Here is a 22,418-nt window from a genome sequence, read left to right on the forward strand (position 1 = left end):
GGTAGTCACCATGCAGTAGGTCATTAATTTTTTATGTAGTTCTTATGGTTTCTTATGATGAAACACCTGGGGGGAATATCCTTTAAATTTTCAGGTAGCCCATGGTTTATTTTCTTACAATAAAGCCCATGAATAAGAGTTACTGAAGCTCAGATAATTAAAGTGCTGGATTTTACAAATGTCACAACACATAAAAGAATCTTCATCAGAATGAGGGTTTTGGAGGGGAAGGGGTGGAGGGATGCGTGAACCTGGTGGTGGGTATTAAGGAGGGCACATATTGCATGGAGCACTGAGTGTAGTGCATAAATAATGAATCTTGGAACAATGAAAAAATAAAATAAAATTTTAAAAAATTATATGCTGGGGCATAAAATTTCTTTGACCCATAACAGTTTTTCAATAATGTAGAGTTTGGGATGGGACAGGTCTTCCCAACACTTGCAATGTGGAATACCAGTAAACAGCCTCTCCAGCCTGACCCATCCAGGTCTCATCCTTTTTCTGATTTTCCCAGGAAGGACTAAGTTTTGTTATCCAAAATGGCACCTTCACTCCTATACTATATTTTCTATTTGATGATGTGGTGGAGCATTTTATATGAGCAAGAGTTTTGCCACTTAAATGAAATTAGAAGCTTGCTTGACACTTGTGATTTAACCATGAAGCTGGAATTAATGAATGGGGGTCAAAGAGTGGATTCCAATGTGTCCTGTGCCACCACCATCCCTTCTAGCTCCGTCATTCCTTTGCCCCACCCCACATACCCATCTCCCACCTAGATAGTCGATGACCCCACCCGTGGAGCTGGAGTCACCTGCTAAACCTGCATGCACCCCTCACCTCTGCTCAGCCCCCATCAGACTTCTTCATTGCACACCATCTCCTTATTGTCATCTTCTTGATACTGTTCCTACATGATCACTATTCCAGGGACTCCAAGGTGATCCTCCTCCCTTTCCATCACTCCCACAAACCACACCATCCAGACTCTTCTTTGTCTTGCCAAACATCCACTCCCAATTCCAGTGTCTCCCCCTGGGTCCTCTATGCCCAACACCATCCAGTGTCCCAGTCTCAATTCCTATATGAACCCAATCCATACCCACACCCATTATCCCACCTCTATCACCTTGATCCTTTCTCCTGGCTCCCTCACTGTCCTGTGCCTCTATTGCTTCAGTCCTCATGTTCAAGTTCTCTTCTCCTAAACTCTCCTAATCCTCTCCTCGTCTAACCTTCTCTATCTGCCTTGGACCACACTCTCTTCCTTCAAGGTCCACCTAACCCCCACATATTCTCTCCCTCCACTCCAAACAAGTTTTAAATCCTGTAAGACTCCTATGAATTTCACCAACCACAGACCATGAATGTCTTCCCTACGAAGTGCCCATCCCTGTTTTCTCCTTCATTCCCGTGAAACCTTGCTTTACCCAGATCCCAATATACCCCATACCTTCACTTCCTGGCACACTTTGTGTCCTTGCACCCTCAAATGTGGCAGTGTTCTCTGTGATATCAAACACAGTTGTCTTTTATCCCTCCTCATTCTTTCTTCTTCTATACTCTCCTTCCCTTCAACCCAAGACCTTGGCATAACTGTCTTGTCCCTATGCCCTTCTTTCCCTGTGCCTTCTCTCTCACCTGCTCTATCAGACTCCCATGAACTTCCCCACCCCACATACTCCAACATTCCCACCACATGACATGACCTAGGGTTGTAATGCTCAAAGAAATTTTTAAGGCTGTGTATTGAAAATATTCTCCTTGTGGATTGTTGCAGGCTTGGAAGAATACAAATTATAAAAAGTGGCCCCATTTCTGGCATCCAGAGGTCTGGAGATATAACTCTTCTTCTGTATATGAACATGTCATGATGAATGTGTTAGCCAATTGTGTGATAATGAATGTGAACTATTTGTGTGAAGGTGTGGTGAACATTAAGGTCGATGAGAGCTAGCTTGTATGTGAGCCTGAATGTTTGTGAGTTTCAACTGCAGTTGTGTAAGTACATGAGTGACTATGTGTCTACTAGTATGTGAGTATATGCGAATGTGGGTGTGCATACACATGTGTGTTTCCATCTGCATGTAAGTGGATAAATGAGTTCATGTTTGTGTGCAGTCTTAGTTGCCCACCATAATGGCTCTGACTTGAAAATGACTGCTCATTGCACAGTGAACTTGCATCACATGTGGATTTGTTTGTAGGGAAAAGCGAAGGATCAGTTTCAACTCCTAATTTGTATATCTTCTTAACAAAGCAGCAAGAGCTCATTACTGCAAATTCAAACACAACAACAACAACAACACAGTAAAGAACTGTTGTAACTGTGTGATCTTCTTAAATTAAGTAGGTGAGGGTTGGCTCATCCAAAATCTTGTAAATCTTGTAAAATCTTCTAGTTGAGCCATATGGTCTTCTGTTTTAAATCTGTGAAACACTCTTTTAGAAACTTCGTTCTTTCTTCTGTGGATATTGTTCTGTCTGTATTTCTTATGAAGAGAGGTCAGTTATGGTAAAGCACATGTTCCTAAACAATGATCCTATTTACTGGCACTGAATTGTTCAAACAAGGCCAAATTCATTAACTTTGATTTGTGAAACAATTTCTAACTGTGTTGTATACATCATGTTGCTCCTTTTACTTGTATCTCTGAATATTCTGCCCAGGTATTTTGTCTCATTCTCTAATTGATTGGTTCAGTTCTGTGGTCAGAAGATTAACAAAGTTTCAGGGTAGAGAAACTTCTCTGGGAAGTGTGGAATCCAGTGAGACTCACACACCTGGCCACAAGTCCCTCATGTGTCAGAACTCAGTATTTGCTGCTGTCCTTCAGAGAAGACCCCGTCTACACAGAGAGACCAAGGAGAAAAGAGCCTCTCACAAATACTCAAATAGTCTCCTATGAGGTTCTAACTAGAAACTTATAATTGTTTTTTGTAATTAACAACTGGGGAAATTTTTCAGAAACATCTTCAGTTCCTAAACTCATATTCCCAGTGCAGCTACAAATGAAATAATTGCAGTTTTGAGGGTGGAGACCTCACAGAATCATGAGCTTATATCCCAGGGTCTGACTGCCCCCCTCCCGCACACATACTGGCTGCCATGCCCTTCACAGTAAGCAGCTCCCGGCAGCAGGAAGGTGTTGGTAAGGATTTCTACTTCAAACTGAGAGGCGGTGTCCATTTAAGAAAAGGCGTCTCAAGAATCTGGGTGAGTGATCATATCAGAAAAGGACAATGTTCTGTGTATCACCTGATTCATTCTGAAAGCCATGCAGGAAGGTGGAGTAATTCTGAGGCTTGAACTCAGCTCGTAAAGAGATGGGGTGTGTTTCCTGCAAGTATGAATACTCACTGATTCTTAGGTCCTTAAAGACTGAGCTGTAAAATCAACCTTCTGCACAGCCACATCCTAGGAATTGTAGACTAAATGCTCAGGGCTGCTAGCGGTGCACCTGTGACACCTCCATGCTTGTAGTGAAGAATATAGTGCATGTACAGGAAGCATGTGACCCTGTGAGGAAAGTATCATCCAAATGGTAATGGCTTGAATGGACAGGGGTCCTCTAACTCTGGATCTACCACTAAATTTTGGGGACACTACCTGAGCCTGCACTGGAAATCTCCATAATCTGTCAGTGACAGCGAAACATTCATTTTGAAGGTTAGGAAATGAACAAGTAAGGAACAGGTGACATAACAATGATGCATTACAGATGGTAGCTGTCAGGTGTATATCATGTTCTCTCCACCCATTTAAAAATTATTCCGGATGTCTGGGTAGCTCAGTTGGTTGAGCTTCTGTTTTTGGCCCAGGTCATGATCCCAGAGTCCTGGGATTGAGTACCACATTGGGCTACCTGCTAAGCAGGAAGCCTGCTTCTGCCTGTCACTCTGTCTACTTGTTCTCTCTCTCCCTCTCTCTTTGTCAAACAAATAAATAAAATCTTTAAAAAGTTATTCTACTGGCAATATAAAAACGCAGTGCTTAGACATAGAGAGTGCATAAAAATATACGCCTTACAGATGCCAATTTGCAGTGAAGTGTCTTATGGTAATATCATTCACAAATCTGAGTGTGTTGTTAATAGCTTTACTTAACTGAAGTATTAATAAATGGATAAGTATATCATTTGAAATCAATACTAACTTAATTTCTGCCTTACACTATTATTATTTTTATCATGTGTTAGTGCTTTTATGTCCCAAAGTTTAAAGAATTACTTGTCATTATTCAACGATTCCTGTGATTGCTACCATTATACTTCATTCCTGACATAAAAGCAAATGAGTCTTTCTGTGGCCATCTTGATATCAAGCCAGTCTTGCATGCACTACATACAACTTGTAACAGGACAGATTCCTGCAATGTTCTGCTACTAACAGTGCATGTACATTTACTAAGATATTGAACACTTTACCCATAATTGATATTGTCCTGTCCAGTAAATCATCACAAGTTAATGGAAACTTGTAATGAAAATTATAGACTATCACCACTCTACAATCAACCATAAGGTGGCAAATCAAAACTAACTGTACATCTGGATTGTTTGATGAACACAGCTACTGAGCTTTCTTTCTTTTTTTTAAGATTTTATTTACTTGAGAGAGAGTGAACATAAGAGAGAGAGAGAGAGAGAGAGAGAGAGAGAGAAGGCACACAAACCAGGAGAGGGGCAGAGAAGCAGACTCCCCGCTGAGCCGGGAGCCAGATGTGGGGTTAAATCCCAGGACTCTGCAATCATGACCTGAGCCGAAGGCAGACATTTAACCGACTTAGGCACCCAGGTGCTCCAGCGACCTTATTTTCTTGCAGACCATGGTCGCTCAGTGAACTATCCCCATTTCCAGCCCAACCGGTTCTCAGTCCCCACACAGTCTGAAGGAACAGATGTGGAAAAATAATTGGCCTCTCTGTATGTCTGTTCTCTTCCTCTTTTAGTTACATCCACAGTAGTCCTGGCCTCATAGGGTCGTGAAGCATGAAGAAGTTCTCACATGAGTGCCCTCACAGGACAGATTTTACATTATAAGTGCTCTTGAAAGTTCTATGTTCAGTCCTTGGAAGGCTGTGTTTCCAAGGGGGAATGAAGGGAAGGGCGAACATACTGGAATTCTGCTGATGTGATACATTTGGCCCATGCCTCGCGCTCCCACAAAGGACATTTTAGCTCAGCAGGCAACTAACAGTGTCTGGGAACAGAGAAAATGGCCAACAGCGAACTGGTGGTAGGACTGATCTTCTTAACACAGACGATGGTTGGCATCCTGGGCAATTTCTCACTTCTTTATCATTATATCCTCCTTTCCTTCACTGACTACAGGTCGAGGTCCACAGATTTCATTCACAAGCACCTGACTGTAGCCAACTTCTTAGCTCTGCTCTGTAAAGGAGTCCCCCAGACCATGGCAGCATTTGGGTGGAAACATATCCTTAGCCACTTTGGATGCAAACTTCTTTTCTTTCTTCACAGGATGGGGAGGGGAGTATCCATCGGTAGCATCTGCATCTTGAGTGTCTACCAGGCCATCACGATCAGCCCCACAAACTCCTGGTGGGCAAAGCTTAAAGTAAAAGCTCTTAAGTACATTGTTCCCTCTATTTTCCTGTGTTGGATGCTGCAAATGCTGGTAAATGTCATTTTCCCTGTGCATATAATTAGTGCATCAAGCGACAAAAACATCACAGGTGAAAAAAATTTCGGATACTGTTCTTCAGTTCGTCATGAAAAAACCACAGACTCATTGTATGCAGTATTGCTCTCACTCCCTGACATGCTATGTTTGGGGCTCATGCTCTGGGCCAGCGGCACCATGGTTTTCATCCTGTTCAGGCATAAGAAGCAGGTCCAACATATACGAAGAACTGTCTCCGCCAGGTCCTCCCCGGAGTCCAAAGCCACCAAAACCATCCTTCTCCTGGTGAGCACCTTTGTCTACTTTTATTCCCTCTCCTCTGTCTTTCAAGTTATTTTGGCTCTTTCTGATAATCCTGGCTGGATCCTCGTGAATGTCACTGCAATGACAGCTGTGTGTTTCCCAACTATTAGCCCCTTTCTGCTCATGAGCCACAACTCCAAGGTACCCAGGCTCCTCTTTGCCTGGAGAGGGAATATAAAATCCCCTTATCTTAGGAGAAATATGTAAACTGTATGTATATCTACAATGTACAGTTGCCAATTCATTCATCCCCCTCAGGGTCCTAAATAAAATGAATCCAAGACAACAGTAAACAGGACATGCGAGCATCTTCTTAAAAATAAACAATAAATCATGACAATATTGTAATGAAACACCATTATCTTCTAAGTACTTAAATAATTGAAGTTTTCCTAATGCTTCCAGTAAAGGAGTACAGAATTGACGCAATAACAAACACCAGGACTTGACACAACCTGGATATTACAGAGCAGTCTTCAAGTGTGTGGCTTTCAATCTAATGCAATAAATTTCCAAGAAAGGAACCTGGCACACAGTTTCAGGAAAAGGTGTATGAACATGGGGTAGAGCATGGTCCTGTCATTCCTGTAACTGAAGAAAACAATGTCCCCACTACATAAAGAATAGCCTGAGTGGAGCTGGAGGAAACGTCCATTCTCAGGCAGTGGTGTTTCTGGGAGCCAGTTATTAAGTTTTGTAGGTAAGTCACATCCTTAGAGAGAAGGCACTGATCTGTTTGAAATATGAGGTGGTGAAGGGAGATGAGCATGCTGACCATATTTTCATGTAGAAATGGCCAGATTAAAGAGGAGCAGGGCAAAGGAAAGCACAAAAACATAGATATATTTCTGCTGGTCTTTAAAGATAATCAAGTGAGTGCTGACAACATAAACAGACATGTGATGAGATTTGGAGAAAGTGGTTTTCTCTGTAATGTTAAGGTGATTTGGGTGTATTAGCAGGAAGGTGGTCTGGAGACCCAGCCTCAGGTCTCCTTCAGGGCACACACAGTCCTTTGGGCCATTTACACCGAGCCTTAGCTGGGAATTTGAATCCAAAGTTCATCCTCTTCTTTCACATTTGTCCAGCCACATGGAGAGGAACTAGCCAATGTTATCATGTTTATTAGTTATCTAAAATGGCGTGCAAGTATCAAATACATGTCCACCCAGACACTTCAGATACTTACTTCTTTTATTTTTTTAAAAGATTTTATTTATTTATTTATTTGGCGGGGTGGTGTGAATGAGTGAGCAGGGGATGGGGAGGAGTAGAGGGGAAAGAATCTGAAGCTGATTCCATGCAGAGTATTACTGGAGTCAAAACCAAGAGTCAGGTGCTCAACCAACCAACCGACCAAGCCATTCAGACACCCCGATACTTATTTCTTTTAAATGGCTGATAAGGAGTGTCAAGGACAGATATTCTACAATGTGCTCTCACTGCTTTCTTTTACAGTTTAAAAAATTTTACTCCTTTATTTAAGAGAGAGAGTGTGTACAAGAGACTGCACAAGCGGAGGGAGCAGCAGAGGGAGAGGAAGAAGCAGGCTCTCCACTGAGCAAGAAGCCCACAAAAGGCTTGATCCTAGGACCCTGGGATCATGACCTGAGCCAAAGGCAAATGCAGACCTGACTGAGACACCCAGGAGCCCCTCTTTTACAATTAAAAAAAATTTTTTTAGATCTTATTTGAGAGAGAGGGAGAGAGAGCATGAGAAAGAGCAAGGGCGAGCGCCCATGAGCTGGGGGAGGGGCAGACGGAGAAACAGACTCCTTGCTGAGCAGGGAGCCTGACGTGGGGCTCTATTCCAGGACCCTAGATCACAACATGAGCTAAAGGCAGATGCTTAACCAACTGAGCCACCCAGCACCCTTCTTTTGGATTTTAAAATCTAATCAAATTATAAAGCCACTTCTAGAAACCCAAGAACCAATTCAGAAAACTCATCCTTAAATCCTGTTTCTCTTGATCCACTCTTGGTCATAATGGAATGATAGTTTGATATTTCTAAAATGGAATTCTATACAGCAATTTGCCAGTGGATGGGCCACGACAACATGCAATCATAAATTCTCCACTTAAATGAAAAAAGTCAAATACAAATTTGACTTTAAATGCTCTATTATTACCTTTACATTAAATACCAAACAGACTATAACAACGTGTGCTGGCAGAGGTCATAGCTGCGTTTACCCTGTGAGTAGTGACAGACAGGGAGAGCAGATGGGAGCTTCCAGGGGTCTGATGATCCTCTTTGCACTGATATGAGTGCTGTGTACAGAGATGTGATCAGTGATCAGATGTGATCAGTTTCATTATCTGTGCACTGTATCTGTATTTTTAAGTTAAAAGAAAATACATATCACCAATAAAAACCATGGGATATAGTGAGTATATTTATACATAATGTCCTTGCATTGTGAAGGAGGAATTTAAACCTATTCAAGAAAAAAACTCTGATTACTTTTTCAAATCATGCGGAAATTTTTAGGTTGAAAACCTAGCCAATTATAAGTATACAACTTCTAAAGAAAAGAGGCCAAATATACACTTGTTTTTAAAAGTTTCTTCTGGACATACAGGAATTGAAATAGAAAATAAGAATAAAGTCAACAATAAGCACTACCAGATATTTACCCAAAAGATACAAACATAGTGATTTGACGGGGCACATGTACCCAACGTTCATAGCAGCAATGTCTGCAGTTGCCAAAATATGGAAAGAGCCCAGATATCCATTGACAGATGAATGGATAAAGAAGACACGGTCTGTATATACGATGGAATATTGCTCAACCATCAAAAACAGTGAAATCGTGGCATTTGCAATGACGTGGATGGAACTAGAGGGTATTATGCTAAGTGAAATAAGTCAATCAGAAAAAGACAAATATCATATGATTCCATTCATATGTGTAATTTAAGAAACAAAGCAGATGAACATAGAGGAAGGGAAGGAAAATAAGGAAGATGAAAACAGAGAAGGAGGCAAACCGTAAGAGACTCTTAACTCTAGGAAACAAACTGAGGGTTGCTGGAGGGGATGGGAGTTGGGGGATGGGGTAACAACTGGGTGATGGGCATTAAAGAGGCATTTGATGTAATGAGCACTGGGTGGCATATGCAACTGAGAAATCACTAAATTCTACCCTTAAATTAATAAAAAATTGTTAGAGAGGTAGATATCCTGTGTTCTTACCACTATAATATTAAATTAAAACATGTGGTCCTGACACCTCTTGTCTGGAGCGCCTAATTATAAAGTTATCTTTTCCTTAAAGGCTGCTTCTCTAACTTCAAGAGAGAAAGTAGCCTGTTCGTAATCATCAAGTCACAGATGTTTTCATTAGAGACACAATTACTGTTTTCATGAAGTGCATCCTATGCCCAGACTTAGAAGAAAAACAGCTGTTGTAGTCCAGAAACAACTGCAGATGGGTGGCTCCTGCGTAGGATGAAGTAATTCTTATAGTTTCTTCATACTCTTTATTATAAGCATGGTAGTACTGTAAGTACACCTCTAATAGCACTGAAAATTTAATATATGATTCCTGAAAGGAAATGCGAGCAGTCTATTTACTTCATAACTATAACATTTAAGCACCTTAAAAGTCAGATTTAATTTATCACTAAGTTTATCAACAGTTTATCAACAACTGTCTTCATTGACAATCGCACTACATTGCACTAGGAGCCATCAGGGATTGGCACAGGGTTTAGGACCCCCATCCTTATTACTTGCTCAATGTTTCACTGAGGATTTATTCCACCTCTCTATCTGGCCTTGCCACTATGTCTCTTTCTCCTCCAGACATGAACACTTACTCAGACTTCCTTCCTTGCAGATTCTGCCTCTGGCTGAAATTAAAATTATTCACTGGAGGGGCGCCTGGGTGGCTCAGGCGGCTAAGTATCTGTTTCAGCACAGCCAGTACATGTGGGGGGGCAGGCAGCTAAACTCAGAGAAAGGTTTGTGAATTTATGATCTCACCTCCTCTCAGAACCGCAATTATTGTTTCTCCTGTAGGTGTAATGACAGCGCAGGCTTGGGGATCTGGGAATGTTTCTATAAAAACTTTTTCCCAGTTACGAATTACTTAAAACAATTACAAGTTTCTTCTGAGTATCTCCAAGAGACCATCATAGTGTTTGGGAGAGGCTCTTATTTTTTCATGAACCGTGAAGGCAGAAAAAGAAGGAAGGACTGAGTCCACAGGAAAAAGCATGAAGTTGGATGCTTACTAACACCATATACAAAAATTAACTCAAAATGGATCAAAGGCCTAAATGCAAGACCTAAAACAATAAAATTCTTAGAAGATGACATCGGTCAAAATCTTCATGATACTAGATTTCACAATGATTTCTTGGGTGTGACACCAAAGGTACAGGTGACAAAAGAAAATATAGAAAAAGTGGACTAAATGAAAATTTAAAACTTTTGTGCACCAAAAGACACCGTCAATGGAGTGAAAAGGCCCAACAAAATGGGAGATACTATTTGTAGCTCATTTATCTGTTAAGGGGTTGTATACAGAATATATAGAGAACTCTTAAGACTCATCAGTAACAAAGAAAGAAAAATAAGTTCGGTAATTGGTAAAAGGATTTGAACAGACATTTCTCCAAAAAAGATATACAGATAGCCAATAAGTACATGAAACCTCACAATTCATTAGGGAAGACACAAGTCAAAACCACAATGAGATGCCACCTCACCTCCATTAGCATGATTACTATAAAACAACCAACCCCCCCCCCCAAAATTAGCAAGGACAGCAAAGATGTGGAGAAATTGGAACCCTTGAGCTCAGGCAGTGGGAATAAAAATCACAGCCCCAGTGCCATTTGGGTGGTGCAGTCTGTTAAGGGTCTTACTCTTGGTTTTGGTTCAGGTCAGGATCTCGGGCCCCTGCTGAGATCAAGCCCTGCCGGGGCCTCTGTACTGGGTGGGGAGTCTGCTTGGGATTCTTTCCCTCTCCCTCAGCCCCTCCCCCCACTCACACTCTCTCTCAAAAAATAGTGATTAAAAAGATAAGTCACTGTAGAAAACAGTTTGACAATTCCATAAAAAATTAAAAATAGAATTACCACAGGTTCCCGCAATCCCACTTCCAGGTGTATATTGGAAAGGATTGGAAGCAAGGGCTTGAAGAGGTCATTTGTGGACTCCTGTTCACAGCAGCATTGTTCACAATAGCTAAAACATGCAAGCCACCCAACTGTCCAACAGAAGAGTGGAAAAGCAAACAGTGGAATATTGTTCAGCCTTAAAAAGGAAGGACATCCTGTCACAGGTGAAGACATGGATAAACCTTGAGGACATTACGATAAGTGAAATGAGCCAGTCAAAAAAAGACACATCCCGGGGCGCCTGGGTGGCTCAGTGGGTTAAGCCTCTGTCTTTGGCTCAGGTCATGATCCCAGGGTTCTGGGATCGAGCCCTGCATCAGGCTGCTCGGTGAGGAGCCTGCTTCCCCCTCTCTCTCTGCCTGCCTCTCTGCCTACTTGTGATCTCTGTCTGTCAAATACATAAATAAAATCTTAAAAAGAAAAAAGACGCATCCTGTCTGATCCCACTTATAGGAGGGGCTTATAATAGAAAATCACATAGAAAGTAGGATGGTGGGTGCAAGGGTCTTGGGGGAGGAGAGATGGGGAGTTGGTGTTTAATGGGTAGAATATTTCAGAAGTGCAAGATGAAAAGAGGTCTGGGGATGGACAGGGGTGATAAGGTTGCATAAAAATATGAATATAATTAACCACTGAACTGTACACTTAAAGCAGCTAAGGTGGTAAATATGTTACATTTAGATTTACTATAATTTTAAAAATTAGGAGAAAAAAGGTTCTATGAGCTCTGCCACATGAGGTGAAGGTGGAGAGTGTGGGTATGACTGAGTATGGTGGTGACAGACAGAAAAGAAGGTCAGGAGACATGGGGTCAGATGGCGTTCATAAGCATAGGGTTTGGGGGAAACGGAGTGAGGAAAATGCATACAGGGATTCAGAGGTGCTGTGTGTTTAGAGTGCAGAGGCATCTGAGGACATACAGAGGGTAAGTAGGCAAAGCAGGGAAAGGCGGAGCTCATTTTGGGCCCCGTGTGACAGGGCCTACAGCTGTCATGGGCACAAAGGGAATATTTGGGAAGAGACAGTAGCAGAAAAAAGGAAGGGCAGGGATGGGCAAAAGGCACAGGCAAGTTCAGGTCCACAGGGGTAAAGAACACTGGAGGGGGCGGGGCTCTGTTTTAAGATTTAAATATTCTCTTTTTATTTTTTTTTTAATTTTTTATTTTTAAATATTCTCTTTTTAAAAAAAATATTTTATTTATTTATTTGACAGAGATCACAAGTAAGCAGAGAGGCACGTGGAAGAAGGCTCCCTGCTGAGTGGAGAGCCCAATGCGGGGCTTGATCCCAGACCCTGGGATCATGACCTGAGTTGAAGGCAGAGGCTTTAACCCACTGAGCCACTCAGGCACCCCTTAAATACTCTTTTGAATGTGGGATACAATAACACACACACACACACACACACACACACACACAAATGGAAGGCAGAACTCTATTACTTATGGCTCTGCATGAGAGAAGGACAGACAGGTGACACAGAGGATTACCCCCCAGGGAACAGGGTAACTGCAAGCTGAGGCTGTAGGGACAGCTTCTGCATGGCTAGTGGGATGGGCTTAGCTAGGGTTAGAGGGAACTGGCTGATTTAAATAATCTCCAATGTTCCAGAGCGTAAGGGTCATCCTTAGTTGTCTGGTACCTGACCCTGGGCGGTCACAGCTGCTGCAAAGTGGTGCAGTGTGAGAGAGCCCAGTTAGGACAGGGGTTGAGGTTAGGCTTGGTCAGCTGCTCAAGAGGGGAGACTGACCATCCACTAGCCAGGCCCCCAGTTTATCTTCAGGGTATGGATGTGCTGGATGTGGTTGTGGCCGAAGACACAAATAAAGGCTGGAAGGGAAGCTGGAACCTTGCATAGGGGGAAATGGGCTTGGGCAGAATGTGTGGGTGAGGAAGTCAGCTGGGGAGGGAGTGGGCATGAGGAGGCTAAAGGACAGAGAGGGCCTGCAGGGTGCAGGTCTAGGGGGGCTACTGAGGTGGGAAGAGGGGGAGGAAATGGAAATACATCTGCAATGACCTTATTTCCAAATACATTGAGGTTACTGGGGGTTAGAACTTCAATATATTAATTTGGGGACACACAATTCAAACAGATTGCTATGATTTGAACGGTACATTAATTCCATATACAGGTGTTCGCTTCGGCCGCACATATACTAATTCCATATACAAGGCATAGTCTCAAAATACAGCTGTGTAGGGGCTCCCGGGTGGCTCAGTGGGCTAAAGCCTCTGCCTTCGGCTCAGGTCATGATCCCAGGGTCCTGGGCTCTCTGCTCAGTGGGGAGCCTGCTTCCCCCACCTCTCTCCCTGCCTCTCTACCTATTTGTGATCTGTCAAATAAATAAATACAATATTTTTAAAAATGCAGCTGTAATTCTTCAAGACAATGAAAATTGGCAAGAGAAGAGAAGGGAGTGTTTTTCTCAGGTAAATGCTGAGTCCCAGGGTGGATGCTGTGTTCTTTCTTACTCCTAAAATGTCATACATTTTCTGTTTATTTTTTAAATACTACACTCAATGTGGTGCTAGAACTCATGAGCCTGATACTGAAATTCATGTACTCTTGCCACTGAGCCAGCCAGGGGCCTCCTGCCATACTTTTTAATTTATTTATTTGTCAGAGAAAGAGCACAAGCAGGGGGAGTGGCAGGCAGAGGGAGAGGGAGAGGCAGGCTCCTTACCGAGGAGGGAGCCCAATGTGGGGCTTGATCCCAAGACTATGGGATCATGACCTGAGCTGAAGGCAGACACTTAATTGCTGAGCCAGCCAGGTGTCCCTGCCATACCTCTTTTAATATAATTTAAAAAGCACTTCTTCTGCTTCTCTGGAATGGAGGTATTGAGCCAAACAGAATGGTGTGTGTGTGTGTGTGTGTGTGTGTGTGTGGTGTGATTTTTAAAAAGATTTTATTTGAGAGAGAGAGAAAGCATGAGCTGGAGGAGAGGCAGATGGAAAGGGAGAGGCAGACTCCCCGATGAGCAGGGAACCCGATGCGGGGCTTGATCTCAGGACCCTGGGCTCATGACCTGAGCCAAAGGCAGATGCTTAAGGACTGCGCCACCCATATGTTCCTGTAGTGAGATTTTGATACAAGTTCAGATACGTTCTGGAACTGTGTAAGGATACACGTCAGTGATAAAATTTTGTAATATCTGGAGATCATGGGTAATTCATGAATGCTTTTATTTTATTACTTAAATATTTTAACATTAAAATTGTTCTCCAACTTTCTTCCACCACCTTTTTGACATCTGTCCCTACATGACCACTATTCCTGGGACTCCAGTGCAACTCTACTCACCTTCCATCACCCCCTCAAACTACACCGTTTGCACCTCAAACTACTACCCTTTGTCTCACTGAAAATCCACTCCTAATTCCAGTATCTCCCCCCATTTCCTGGGTCCTCGACACACCACACCTTCTGCAGCCCCAGCCTCAACTGCTGCACAAACCCATTCCGCACCCACATGCACTACCTTACTCAGGTCGCCCCTGACCCTCTCTCCTGGAGCCTTAGCTCACTCCCCTGTGCCTCTTTGGCCTTTCTTAATGCTCAGTCTCCTCCAGGGTCCCTCTTCTCTACTGATGTTGTCTTGGACCATGGTGTCTTCCTCCAAGGTCTGCCTGCTACACACATCCTCCCCTTCCCCTTTCCCACCATGATTTTAACCCCTCCAAGACCTTGTCTCTTGTAAATTTCACCAACCAAAGACCATGAATATCTTCCCTGCAAAGTGCACATCCCCATTTCCCCCTTCACTTCCCTATACTTTGTCTCCTTGTACTCCCAAATGTGGAAATGCTCCTCGTGACATTGAGCACACTTTTGTCTTTTATCTCTCTGCCTTCTTTCTTCTCCTGTATTCTCTTCTCCCCTCATCCCAGGACCTGTGCACCACCATCTATCTTGTCTCTATATCCTGCTTTCCCCACGCCCTCTTGCTCACCTGTTCCGCCATACACTTATGCACTGCCACTCCCCCATGTACGGTCATATTCTTACCACACATCCCAACCTAAGGGGGTAACGCTTACAGCACTTCTTAAATGCTTCATATTATAAATACTGCCTTTGTAGGCTGTTGCAGGATTAGGATTATAAAGGATGGAGAGAGAAGGCCCCTTCCTAGGTATCCAGAAGTATGAAGATATATTCTTCTGTGTTAAGAATGTGCTATTGCGATCCAGACATGCCTGGTGGCTGTGTGGTTTTAAGAAAATGAGTAACTGTGAAGTTGTGTAAATGTCATTATTGGTGTTTTTGAGAGTAAACTTGTGTATGGTGTTCCAGAGTGAGTGTGGAACTAGGCTGGTGTCACATTAAGTATGCATGTGAGTGCATGAGTATTTCACTGTGTGCATGCACGTGTGTCTTTGCCTAAGTGTGTCAATGAGTATGTGTGTGAGTCATCTGGATTGCCCACATTGTGGATTGCCCACACTGTAGCTCTAAAGCCTGACTTGAACATTGGGGGCAACTAGATAGTAAATCTGGATCAAACTGTGGATTTGTTTGTACAAAAAAATCAAAGAACCAACTTGAATTCTGTACTTATGTTTCTTAATTACCAAAGCATCAAGTGCTCAGGCAGCAAATTTAGCCAAAATAGGTGTGGAGAATTGGTAAGCATTTGCTGTTTGGGAATTAGGTTAGTAGTAGTGGCTTATTTGATAGTTTCGGGAATGCCAGCATCTACCTGTTAAACCCTCTGATCCCAGCGCTTATACCTGTTAAGGGCTCTTTTAGAATCTCCTTTCTTCTGTAGATGCTGCTCTGTGTCTCCTTCCTACCATTAGAAGAGGGAGGCAAACAATGGTAAAGTATATTTCCTATATTGGGCGCCTGGGTGGCTCAGTGGGTTAAGCTGCTGCCTTCGGCTCAGGTCATGATCTCAGGGTCCTGAGATTGAGTCCCGCATTGGGCTCTCTGCTCAGCAGGGAGCCTACTTCCTCCTCTCTCTCTCTCTCTGCCTGCCTCTCTGCCTACTTGTGATCCCTGTCAAATAAATAAAATCTTTTTTTAAAAAAGTATATTTCCTATAAAATTTCCATTAATAATAGGCATTGGATTATGCAAATGAGCCCAATAGTTGACTTTGACGTGGGCGAGTTCAATGATTTCTAACTGTAAATTGTTGGCGTCATGTTCTTCCATCTATTTGCATCTCTTTGCAAGCCCTTCGTAAGTATTTTACTTACTCCATTTCTCTGCCAATAATTTAAATGAGGGTTCAGCTCAGTGGGATGAAGACTGGGAAAGAACTAGGCATTGGGGAAACTTCTGGGGGAAGCAGAGCCCAGTGAGACACACATAATTGCTGCCAGTCTGTCACACGGCAGACCTGTGTTTCCTGCTGCTCCCCATGTGAGACCCTGTTTCCTCGAGGGATAATGAAAAGAAAGAGCCTCTCAAAATTACTCTAATAGTCTCTTAGGAGGTGCTAACTAGGAACTTGTAATTGTTTTTTTGGTAATTAGCAACAGGAAAAAGTTCTCAGAAATATTGTCAACTCCCCAGCCTATACTCCCAGACACAGACATGCAGACATAGATGAAATGGTAATTAGGGTTCTGAGGGAGATGACCTCACAGAATCACAAACCCCTATGTCAGGGTCTGTCTACCTATGCTCTGACCATAGTGACCACCACACTGAGCCCACCATCCTGGCAGCAGGAAAGAGTTGAGTACATATTTTCTATTTTAGTTGGAGAGGCACAGTCTCTAATGGAAGGAGGCATATTAGGATTCTGCATATGTGATCGTGTCAGAAAAAGGCATTCTCTCATTCTGAATCTGGTCCAGTGAAAAAGCACACAGGAAGAACTAATTCCTGAGGAACAGAGTGAGCTAGTAAAGAGGTAGGTGTCCTAGACCCTACTGATGGCATCTAAAGCAATGTGATACAATCCTGTTGGACAGTGATTTTTCTCTATTATGTTCCATTAGCCAACATCTAGTACACCATTAGTTTCTGATGTAGTGTTCAATGATTAATTAGTTGCATGTAACACCCAGTGCTCATCACAACACGTGCCCTCAATACTCATGACCCGGTGAGTGTTGAAGTTGATGTTTAATGCAAGGAATAATAAAACCTGATTTTTAAGGTGCTCATGGATGTAGCAGTAAAATCAACTTGCTGTTCAGCTCTGTTTATAGGAATCAAAGACCAAACTTCAGGATTACTAGAGGTATATCTACTAGAGCTCACAATAATGAGTGAGATTAATTTATCGGAATCATCTGATCCTATCCAGAAAGTGTATGCAAACAGTAATGGCTAGAATGAAAAAATTTTCTCTAATCTGGAGACGTTAATAGAGACCATAATTGTCTCTTGAGAACACTCCAGTGTCGGGGCGCCTCGATAGCTCAGCGGGTTAAGCCTCTACCTTCGGCTCAGGTCATGATCTTGGGGTCCTGGGATCGAAACTGACATGCTTCCTTCCCCCTCCCCTCTCCCCCGCCTGCTTGTGATCTCTCTGTCAAATAAATAAAGAAAAAACACTACAGTCTATTGATTACAGTAAGGCTATTTTACCTCTTAAATTTAGGGGAGGAACATTAAAGGAAGGACTAACATAATTATGTGTTTCACACAACTGTCTGGCTCATATTATTTTGTTTTCACCTGTAATAATATTTTCATTGACTGTAACAAAGGTACCATTCTGGTACATTTTGACAGTCAGGGAGAATATGGGAAATTGCTGTACCCTTCACTCAATTTTGCTGTGAACCTAAAACTCATGTAAAAAATAAAGTATTATTTATATTCTCATAGCAATCCAAAGATCTACTATATTAACTTATAAAATCACAAAATTTTGTGCCTTACATGTGCCACTTTGCATGTCATATCATTTAAGAATATTGCATTGTTGCAAGTAATTTTACATAATTCAGGTATTAGTAGGTAAATATGTGATCTAAAATTAACAGTAATTTAGTTTCTAGCCTACAGTATTTTATCATATATTAGTGTTTTATGTCTCCCAATATAAGGTATGATGTGATTATTCAACACTTTCTGTGAGTTACCTTTATGCTTATGTTCTTGATATAAAAGCAAATGAGTCTTTTTGTTGCATCCTAACATGAAGCCAGTCTTACACCCATTACACAGACCTTGTGATGGAGCAGGTTCCTACCATATTCTACTGCCAGCAGTGCATCTACATTTATTAAGGTAACTAAAGCTTTATTCATAACTGATATTGGCCTATAATTCTTTACAAATAAGTGGAGACTTGTTACATCCAACACTACAATAACAGAAATCCAAAGTCAAATGACAAAGTATAAAATCAAAATGAAATATAGACCTGGATTATGTGATGAACACAAGGATTCATTAGTTGCATATAACAGCCGGTGCTCATCACCCCAGATGCCCCCCTTCACACCCATCATCCGGCTACCCCATCGCCCACCCCCTTTCCTTCTGTAACCCTCAGTTTGTTTCCCAGAGTCCCGCTCTCTCTTAGTTTGTCTCCCTCTCTGATTTCTTCCCCTTCAGTTTTCCCTCCCCTCTCCTGTGGTCCTCCGTGTTGTTTCTTAAGTTTTGCATATGAATGAAATCATATGATAAATTATCTTTCTCTACTTATTTCACTCATCTGTGTGGATGCAAATGGTGGGTATTTGTCCTTTTTAATGACTGATTGATATTCCATTGTATATATGGACATCTTCTTTATCCATTCATCCACTGAAGGGCAGCTCAGCTCCTTCCAGGCTAGCTACTGGGGACACTGCTACTATGAACACTGGGGTGTATGTGCTCCTTCTTTTTACTACATCTTTGGGGTAAATACCTAATAGTACAAATTAGCTTTTAGTAGAGGATGGTAGTTTAATGCACTATCTTTGTTACCAGCAATGAAATTAAATATAAAATGGACACTGGACTTTAAAATTCTGAGGAGACAAAACCCTTTAAGCCACATAAAAAAAACTAAAATCTAGCTTATTTCATGAACATAATAAGCAAAACGTAGGTTATTTCTTGTGAATGCCTCTGATAATTGTTATGAATTTATCTTTCTAACAAAAGGCATAAGATAGTAATTTTAGCCAATCCCTTGTCATCTGGAAAGCCCCATTGTAATAACCAATCACTGTAATCACTTTATAAGCGATCCTGGTACATTATGTCCCTGACCTTCACAGGTTTTAAATCTGAAAGCTCCCTGGTCATCAACAGTTCTCATATGCACAATAAAGTCTTACTATTTGTTGACTAGGGTGTTTTAATTTTGCTATTTCTGGAATTTTCACACAGCACAACCCATTTCAAGTCCCTGCTCTGCCCTAAGCAGTAGCTTCTGACAAATACAAATACTTAACCTCTCTCTGTATCTGTTCTCTTCATCTTTTAGTTTAGAGCGACAATAGTGCCAGCCTCATGGCTTCGTGAAGCATGAAGTTCTCTCACGAGTGCCTTCACAGAAGTGATTTTACATTACAAAGACTCTTTAAAATAGTTACACATTCAACCTGTGGAAAACACTTAGTAAAAGAAAAACATTAAGTCAACATTTCTTAGTGGAACTAATAGTTTTAAGTGAAGAATAATGGATTCCAGTTGACATGATACATCTCACCAGGGCCCATTCAGGATCCTTTAGCTCAGAAATACACTCAGTCACTGGGAACTGACAAGATGACTGTCGGGGCTCTGGCGGTGGGGGTGATTTCATCATATACTATGGTTGGAATCCTGGGCAATTTTTCTCTTCTTTACCATTACTGGGTGTGGGCCAAGGTCTTTATTTTTTATTTTACTGGGTGTGGGCCAAGGTCCATCGATTTGATTCTCAAGCCGCCGATTATAGCCAACTCCTTGGGCATTCTGCCTAAAGGAGTCCCCACACAATGATACCTTTTGGGTGGAGACATTTCCTCAATGACAAACGTTTTTTGCATGTTCACAGAGTGGGCAGGGTTGTGTCCAAGGGTAGCAGCAGCCTCTGGATTGTCTTCCAGGCCATCATGATCAGTCCTAGAATTTCAGGTAGACGGGGCTTAAAGTGAACTCCAAAGTACATAAGCACGTCCACAGCCCTGTGCTGGATCCTGCCCAGGCTGGTAAACACAATTTTTCTTATGTATATCACCAGGAAATGGAGCAACAAAAAAATCACAAACAGAAATAAGTTTGGATACTGTTCTTCAGTTCGTCATGACAAAGCCAGAGGCTCAATGTATGCAGAATTGTTACCATCCCCTGACGTGCTATGTTCGGGGCTCAGGCTCTGGGTCGGCAGCTGCATGGTTTTCATCCTGTTCAAGCACAAGCAGAAGGTCCCACATATTCACAGGATCAATGTCTCCTCCACATCATTTGAGTCCACATCCACCAAAACCATCCTTTGTCTGGTGAGCACCTTTGTCTATCCTCTCCTCCACCTTTCAAGTCATTTTGTCTGTTTTTGATAATCCCAACTGGATCTTCCTGAGCACCAATTCAGTAATCACTGCTTCCCAACTGCCTGCTCATAAGCCATGAGCACACACAGTCTATCTACATTCTGTCTTGCCTACATAATACAAAGTCCCTCAGCTAGGAGGAAAATGTAAACAGTGTTTTCACCCAATGTTCAGTCACTTATCCACTCATCCCCCTCAGAATCGTATGAAACAGTGACATTGCAAGAGTGGTGGTAAACACACACACACACACACACACACACACGCATTTGTGTATTATAGAATGTGTGTGTTCCTATCAATCTGATTATGATCACCCATCAGGTAATAATACTGGAAAACTATTAGAATGTAAAGCTCTTAATTTAAAATACTTATCTTTATCCTGACCTTCTAGTTGATCTTAACATACATGAAAGGTATTTTTCACTTACCTAATTTAGTTCTTATGTCCTAGTTGTATCTCTTGAAAAAAAAAGTCTAAATGAATAACATTTATAAAATAAGTAACATTTGACTTTTAGCAGGATTAGTCTTTCATGTTTAATAATGGGCGAATTTGGAAAGCATTTACCAACTTATTATGTGTGCTTCATGATACCTATTCTATTTTATTCTATGTTGACTTCTGTGTTAGTTCTACATTTTGCTTCCAAGGTGATGTAGATTTAGTATCTTAGACTTCAACCCAGAATTTGCACAGCATTTGTAAATACTAATCACAATATAGTTATTTAATAGTTAACCTCCACCTTGACAATACAAGGTCACTGAGTACCAACCTACCAACTTTTTTAGTTGCTGATATGTATTGAAAATTTTTTAATGCATAGCTTATGAGTGCACTGCTCAAACTTCACAAACTGAACACACATGTATATAGATCCGAGGTTAAAAAAGAAAACACTGACAACCTTAAGAGATGTTTCCTCATGCCCTCCCAGTTACCCAAGACTAACCCAAGAGTAACCACTATTATGACATCTAACTGCATACATCAATTTCACTTCTTTGTAATTCAACTGAATGGAATCCTACTGCCTGAACTCCTTTATATTTGGCTTTTAAAATTCCTTATGTTTGGGGGCACTGGAGTGGCTCAGTCCATTGTGTGCAACTCGTGATTTCAGCTTGAGTCATTTCTCATGGGCTGTGGAATTGAGTCCCATGTCAGGCTCTATGTTCAGGCGGAGTCTGCTTAGGATTCTCTTCCTCTCTCTCTGTCCCTCCCCCTATTTGCATGCATGTCCATTCTCTCAGATAAATAAATCTTTTTTAAAAATTCCATGTTTGTTAATTTATCCATATTTTTTCATGCTGTTCGTGACAGAATTCCACTGTGTGAACATTAATTTTCTATTAGTCAATCAATTTAATAATTCTTCTGTCCATGTGTATGAGTGAGTTTCATTTGGGGGCTATCATGAATAAACAGCACTGGTATGTAAATTCTAGAAACTGGTTTGGTGGTACATGTACGAATGTCTGTTGGGTACATATTTGATAGAGGAACTTTTGGGCCATAGGTTTACATCTACTCAGCTTTTGGAGATAACTGCCAGCTTTCCAAAATGTTTGTACAAATTTTATACCCATCAACAGTGTACACACCTGGTTTATACACAACTTTATCCAGGCTTAGTAATTTTTATCATTTTTACTTTAGTCTTGTGGTTGGTATGTGATGCTAAACCAGGCAGTGAGAGGCAGGCCTGAAACAAGCAGCTTTACTAGTTTGTCATTTACCCTCCTTCTGGCAGGATAACTGAGGACTTATCAAGGCTGATAGAGAACTGGGTGAATGAAAAGCATTAAACCTTCATGTCTCTTACCAGTGAACAGCCAAAGGTTGCAGGAAACAAAAAGGAAATGTGCCTGTGAGGGTGGG

General features: G+C 41.8%; 1 protein-coding gene, 1 long non-coding RNA gene and 1 pseudogene across 3 annotated transcripts in view; all 3 read left to right on the forward strand.

Moving 5' to 3' along the window:
- Positions 1 to 22,418, forward strand: part of LOC309852832 — a 642,903-nt gene that overhangs the window by 280,529 nt on the left and 339,956 nt on the right. The window lies entirely within an intron of this gene.
- On the forward strand, positions 4,650 to 6,527 carry LOC309852783 (vomeronasal type-1 receptor 4-like). Its single transcript, XM_082710095.1, has one exon. The coding sequence runs from the start codon at positions 5,221 to 5,223 to the stop codon at positions 6,157 to 6,159; it is 939 nt and encodes a 312-aa protein (XP_082566221.1). The 5' UTR covers positions 4,650 to 5,220; the 3' UTR covers positions 6,160 to 6,527.
- LOC309853935 (vomeronasal type-1 receptor 4-like) lies at positions 6,714 to 20,817 on the forward strand (annotated as a pseudogene). Its single transcript has 2 exons — positions 6,714 to 6,824; positions 20,144 to 20,817. The product of its transcript is annotated as a vomeronasal type-1 receptor 4-like (transcript).

The sequence above is a fragment of the Mustela nivalis genome, assembly GCF_964662115.1.
Source record: "Mustela nivalis genome assembly, chromosome: 18".
NCBI classification, from domain to species: domain Eukaryota; kingdom Metazoa; phylum Chordata; class Mammalia; order Carnivora; family Mustelidae; genus Mustela; species Mustela nivalis.

Excerpts from the sequence above, each read along its gene's own strand:
- LOC309852783 (XM_082710095.1), top strand. The coding sequence starts at position 5,221 with ATGGCCAACAGCGAACTGGTGGTAGGACTGATCTTCTTAACACAGACG.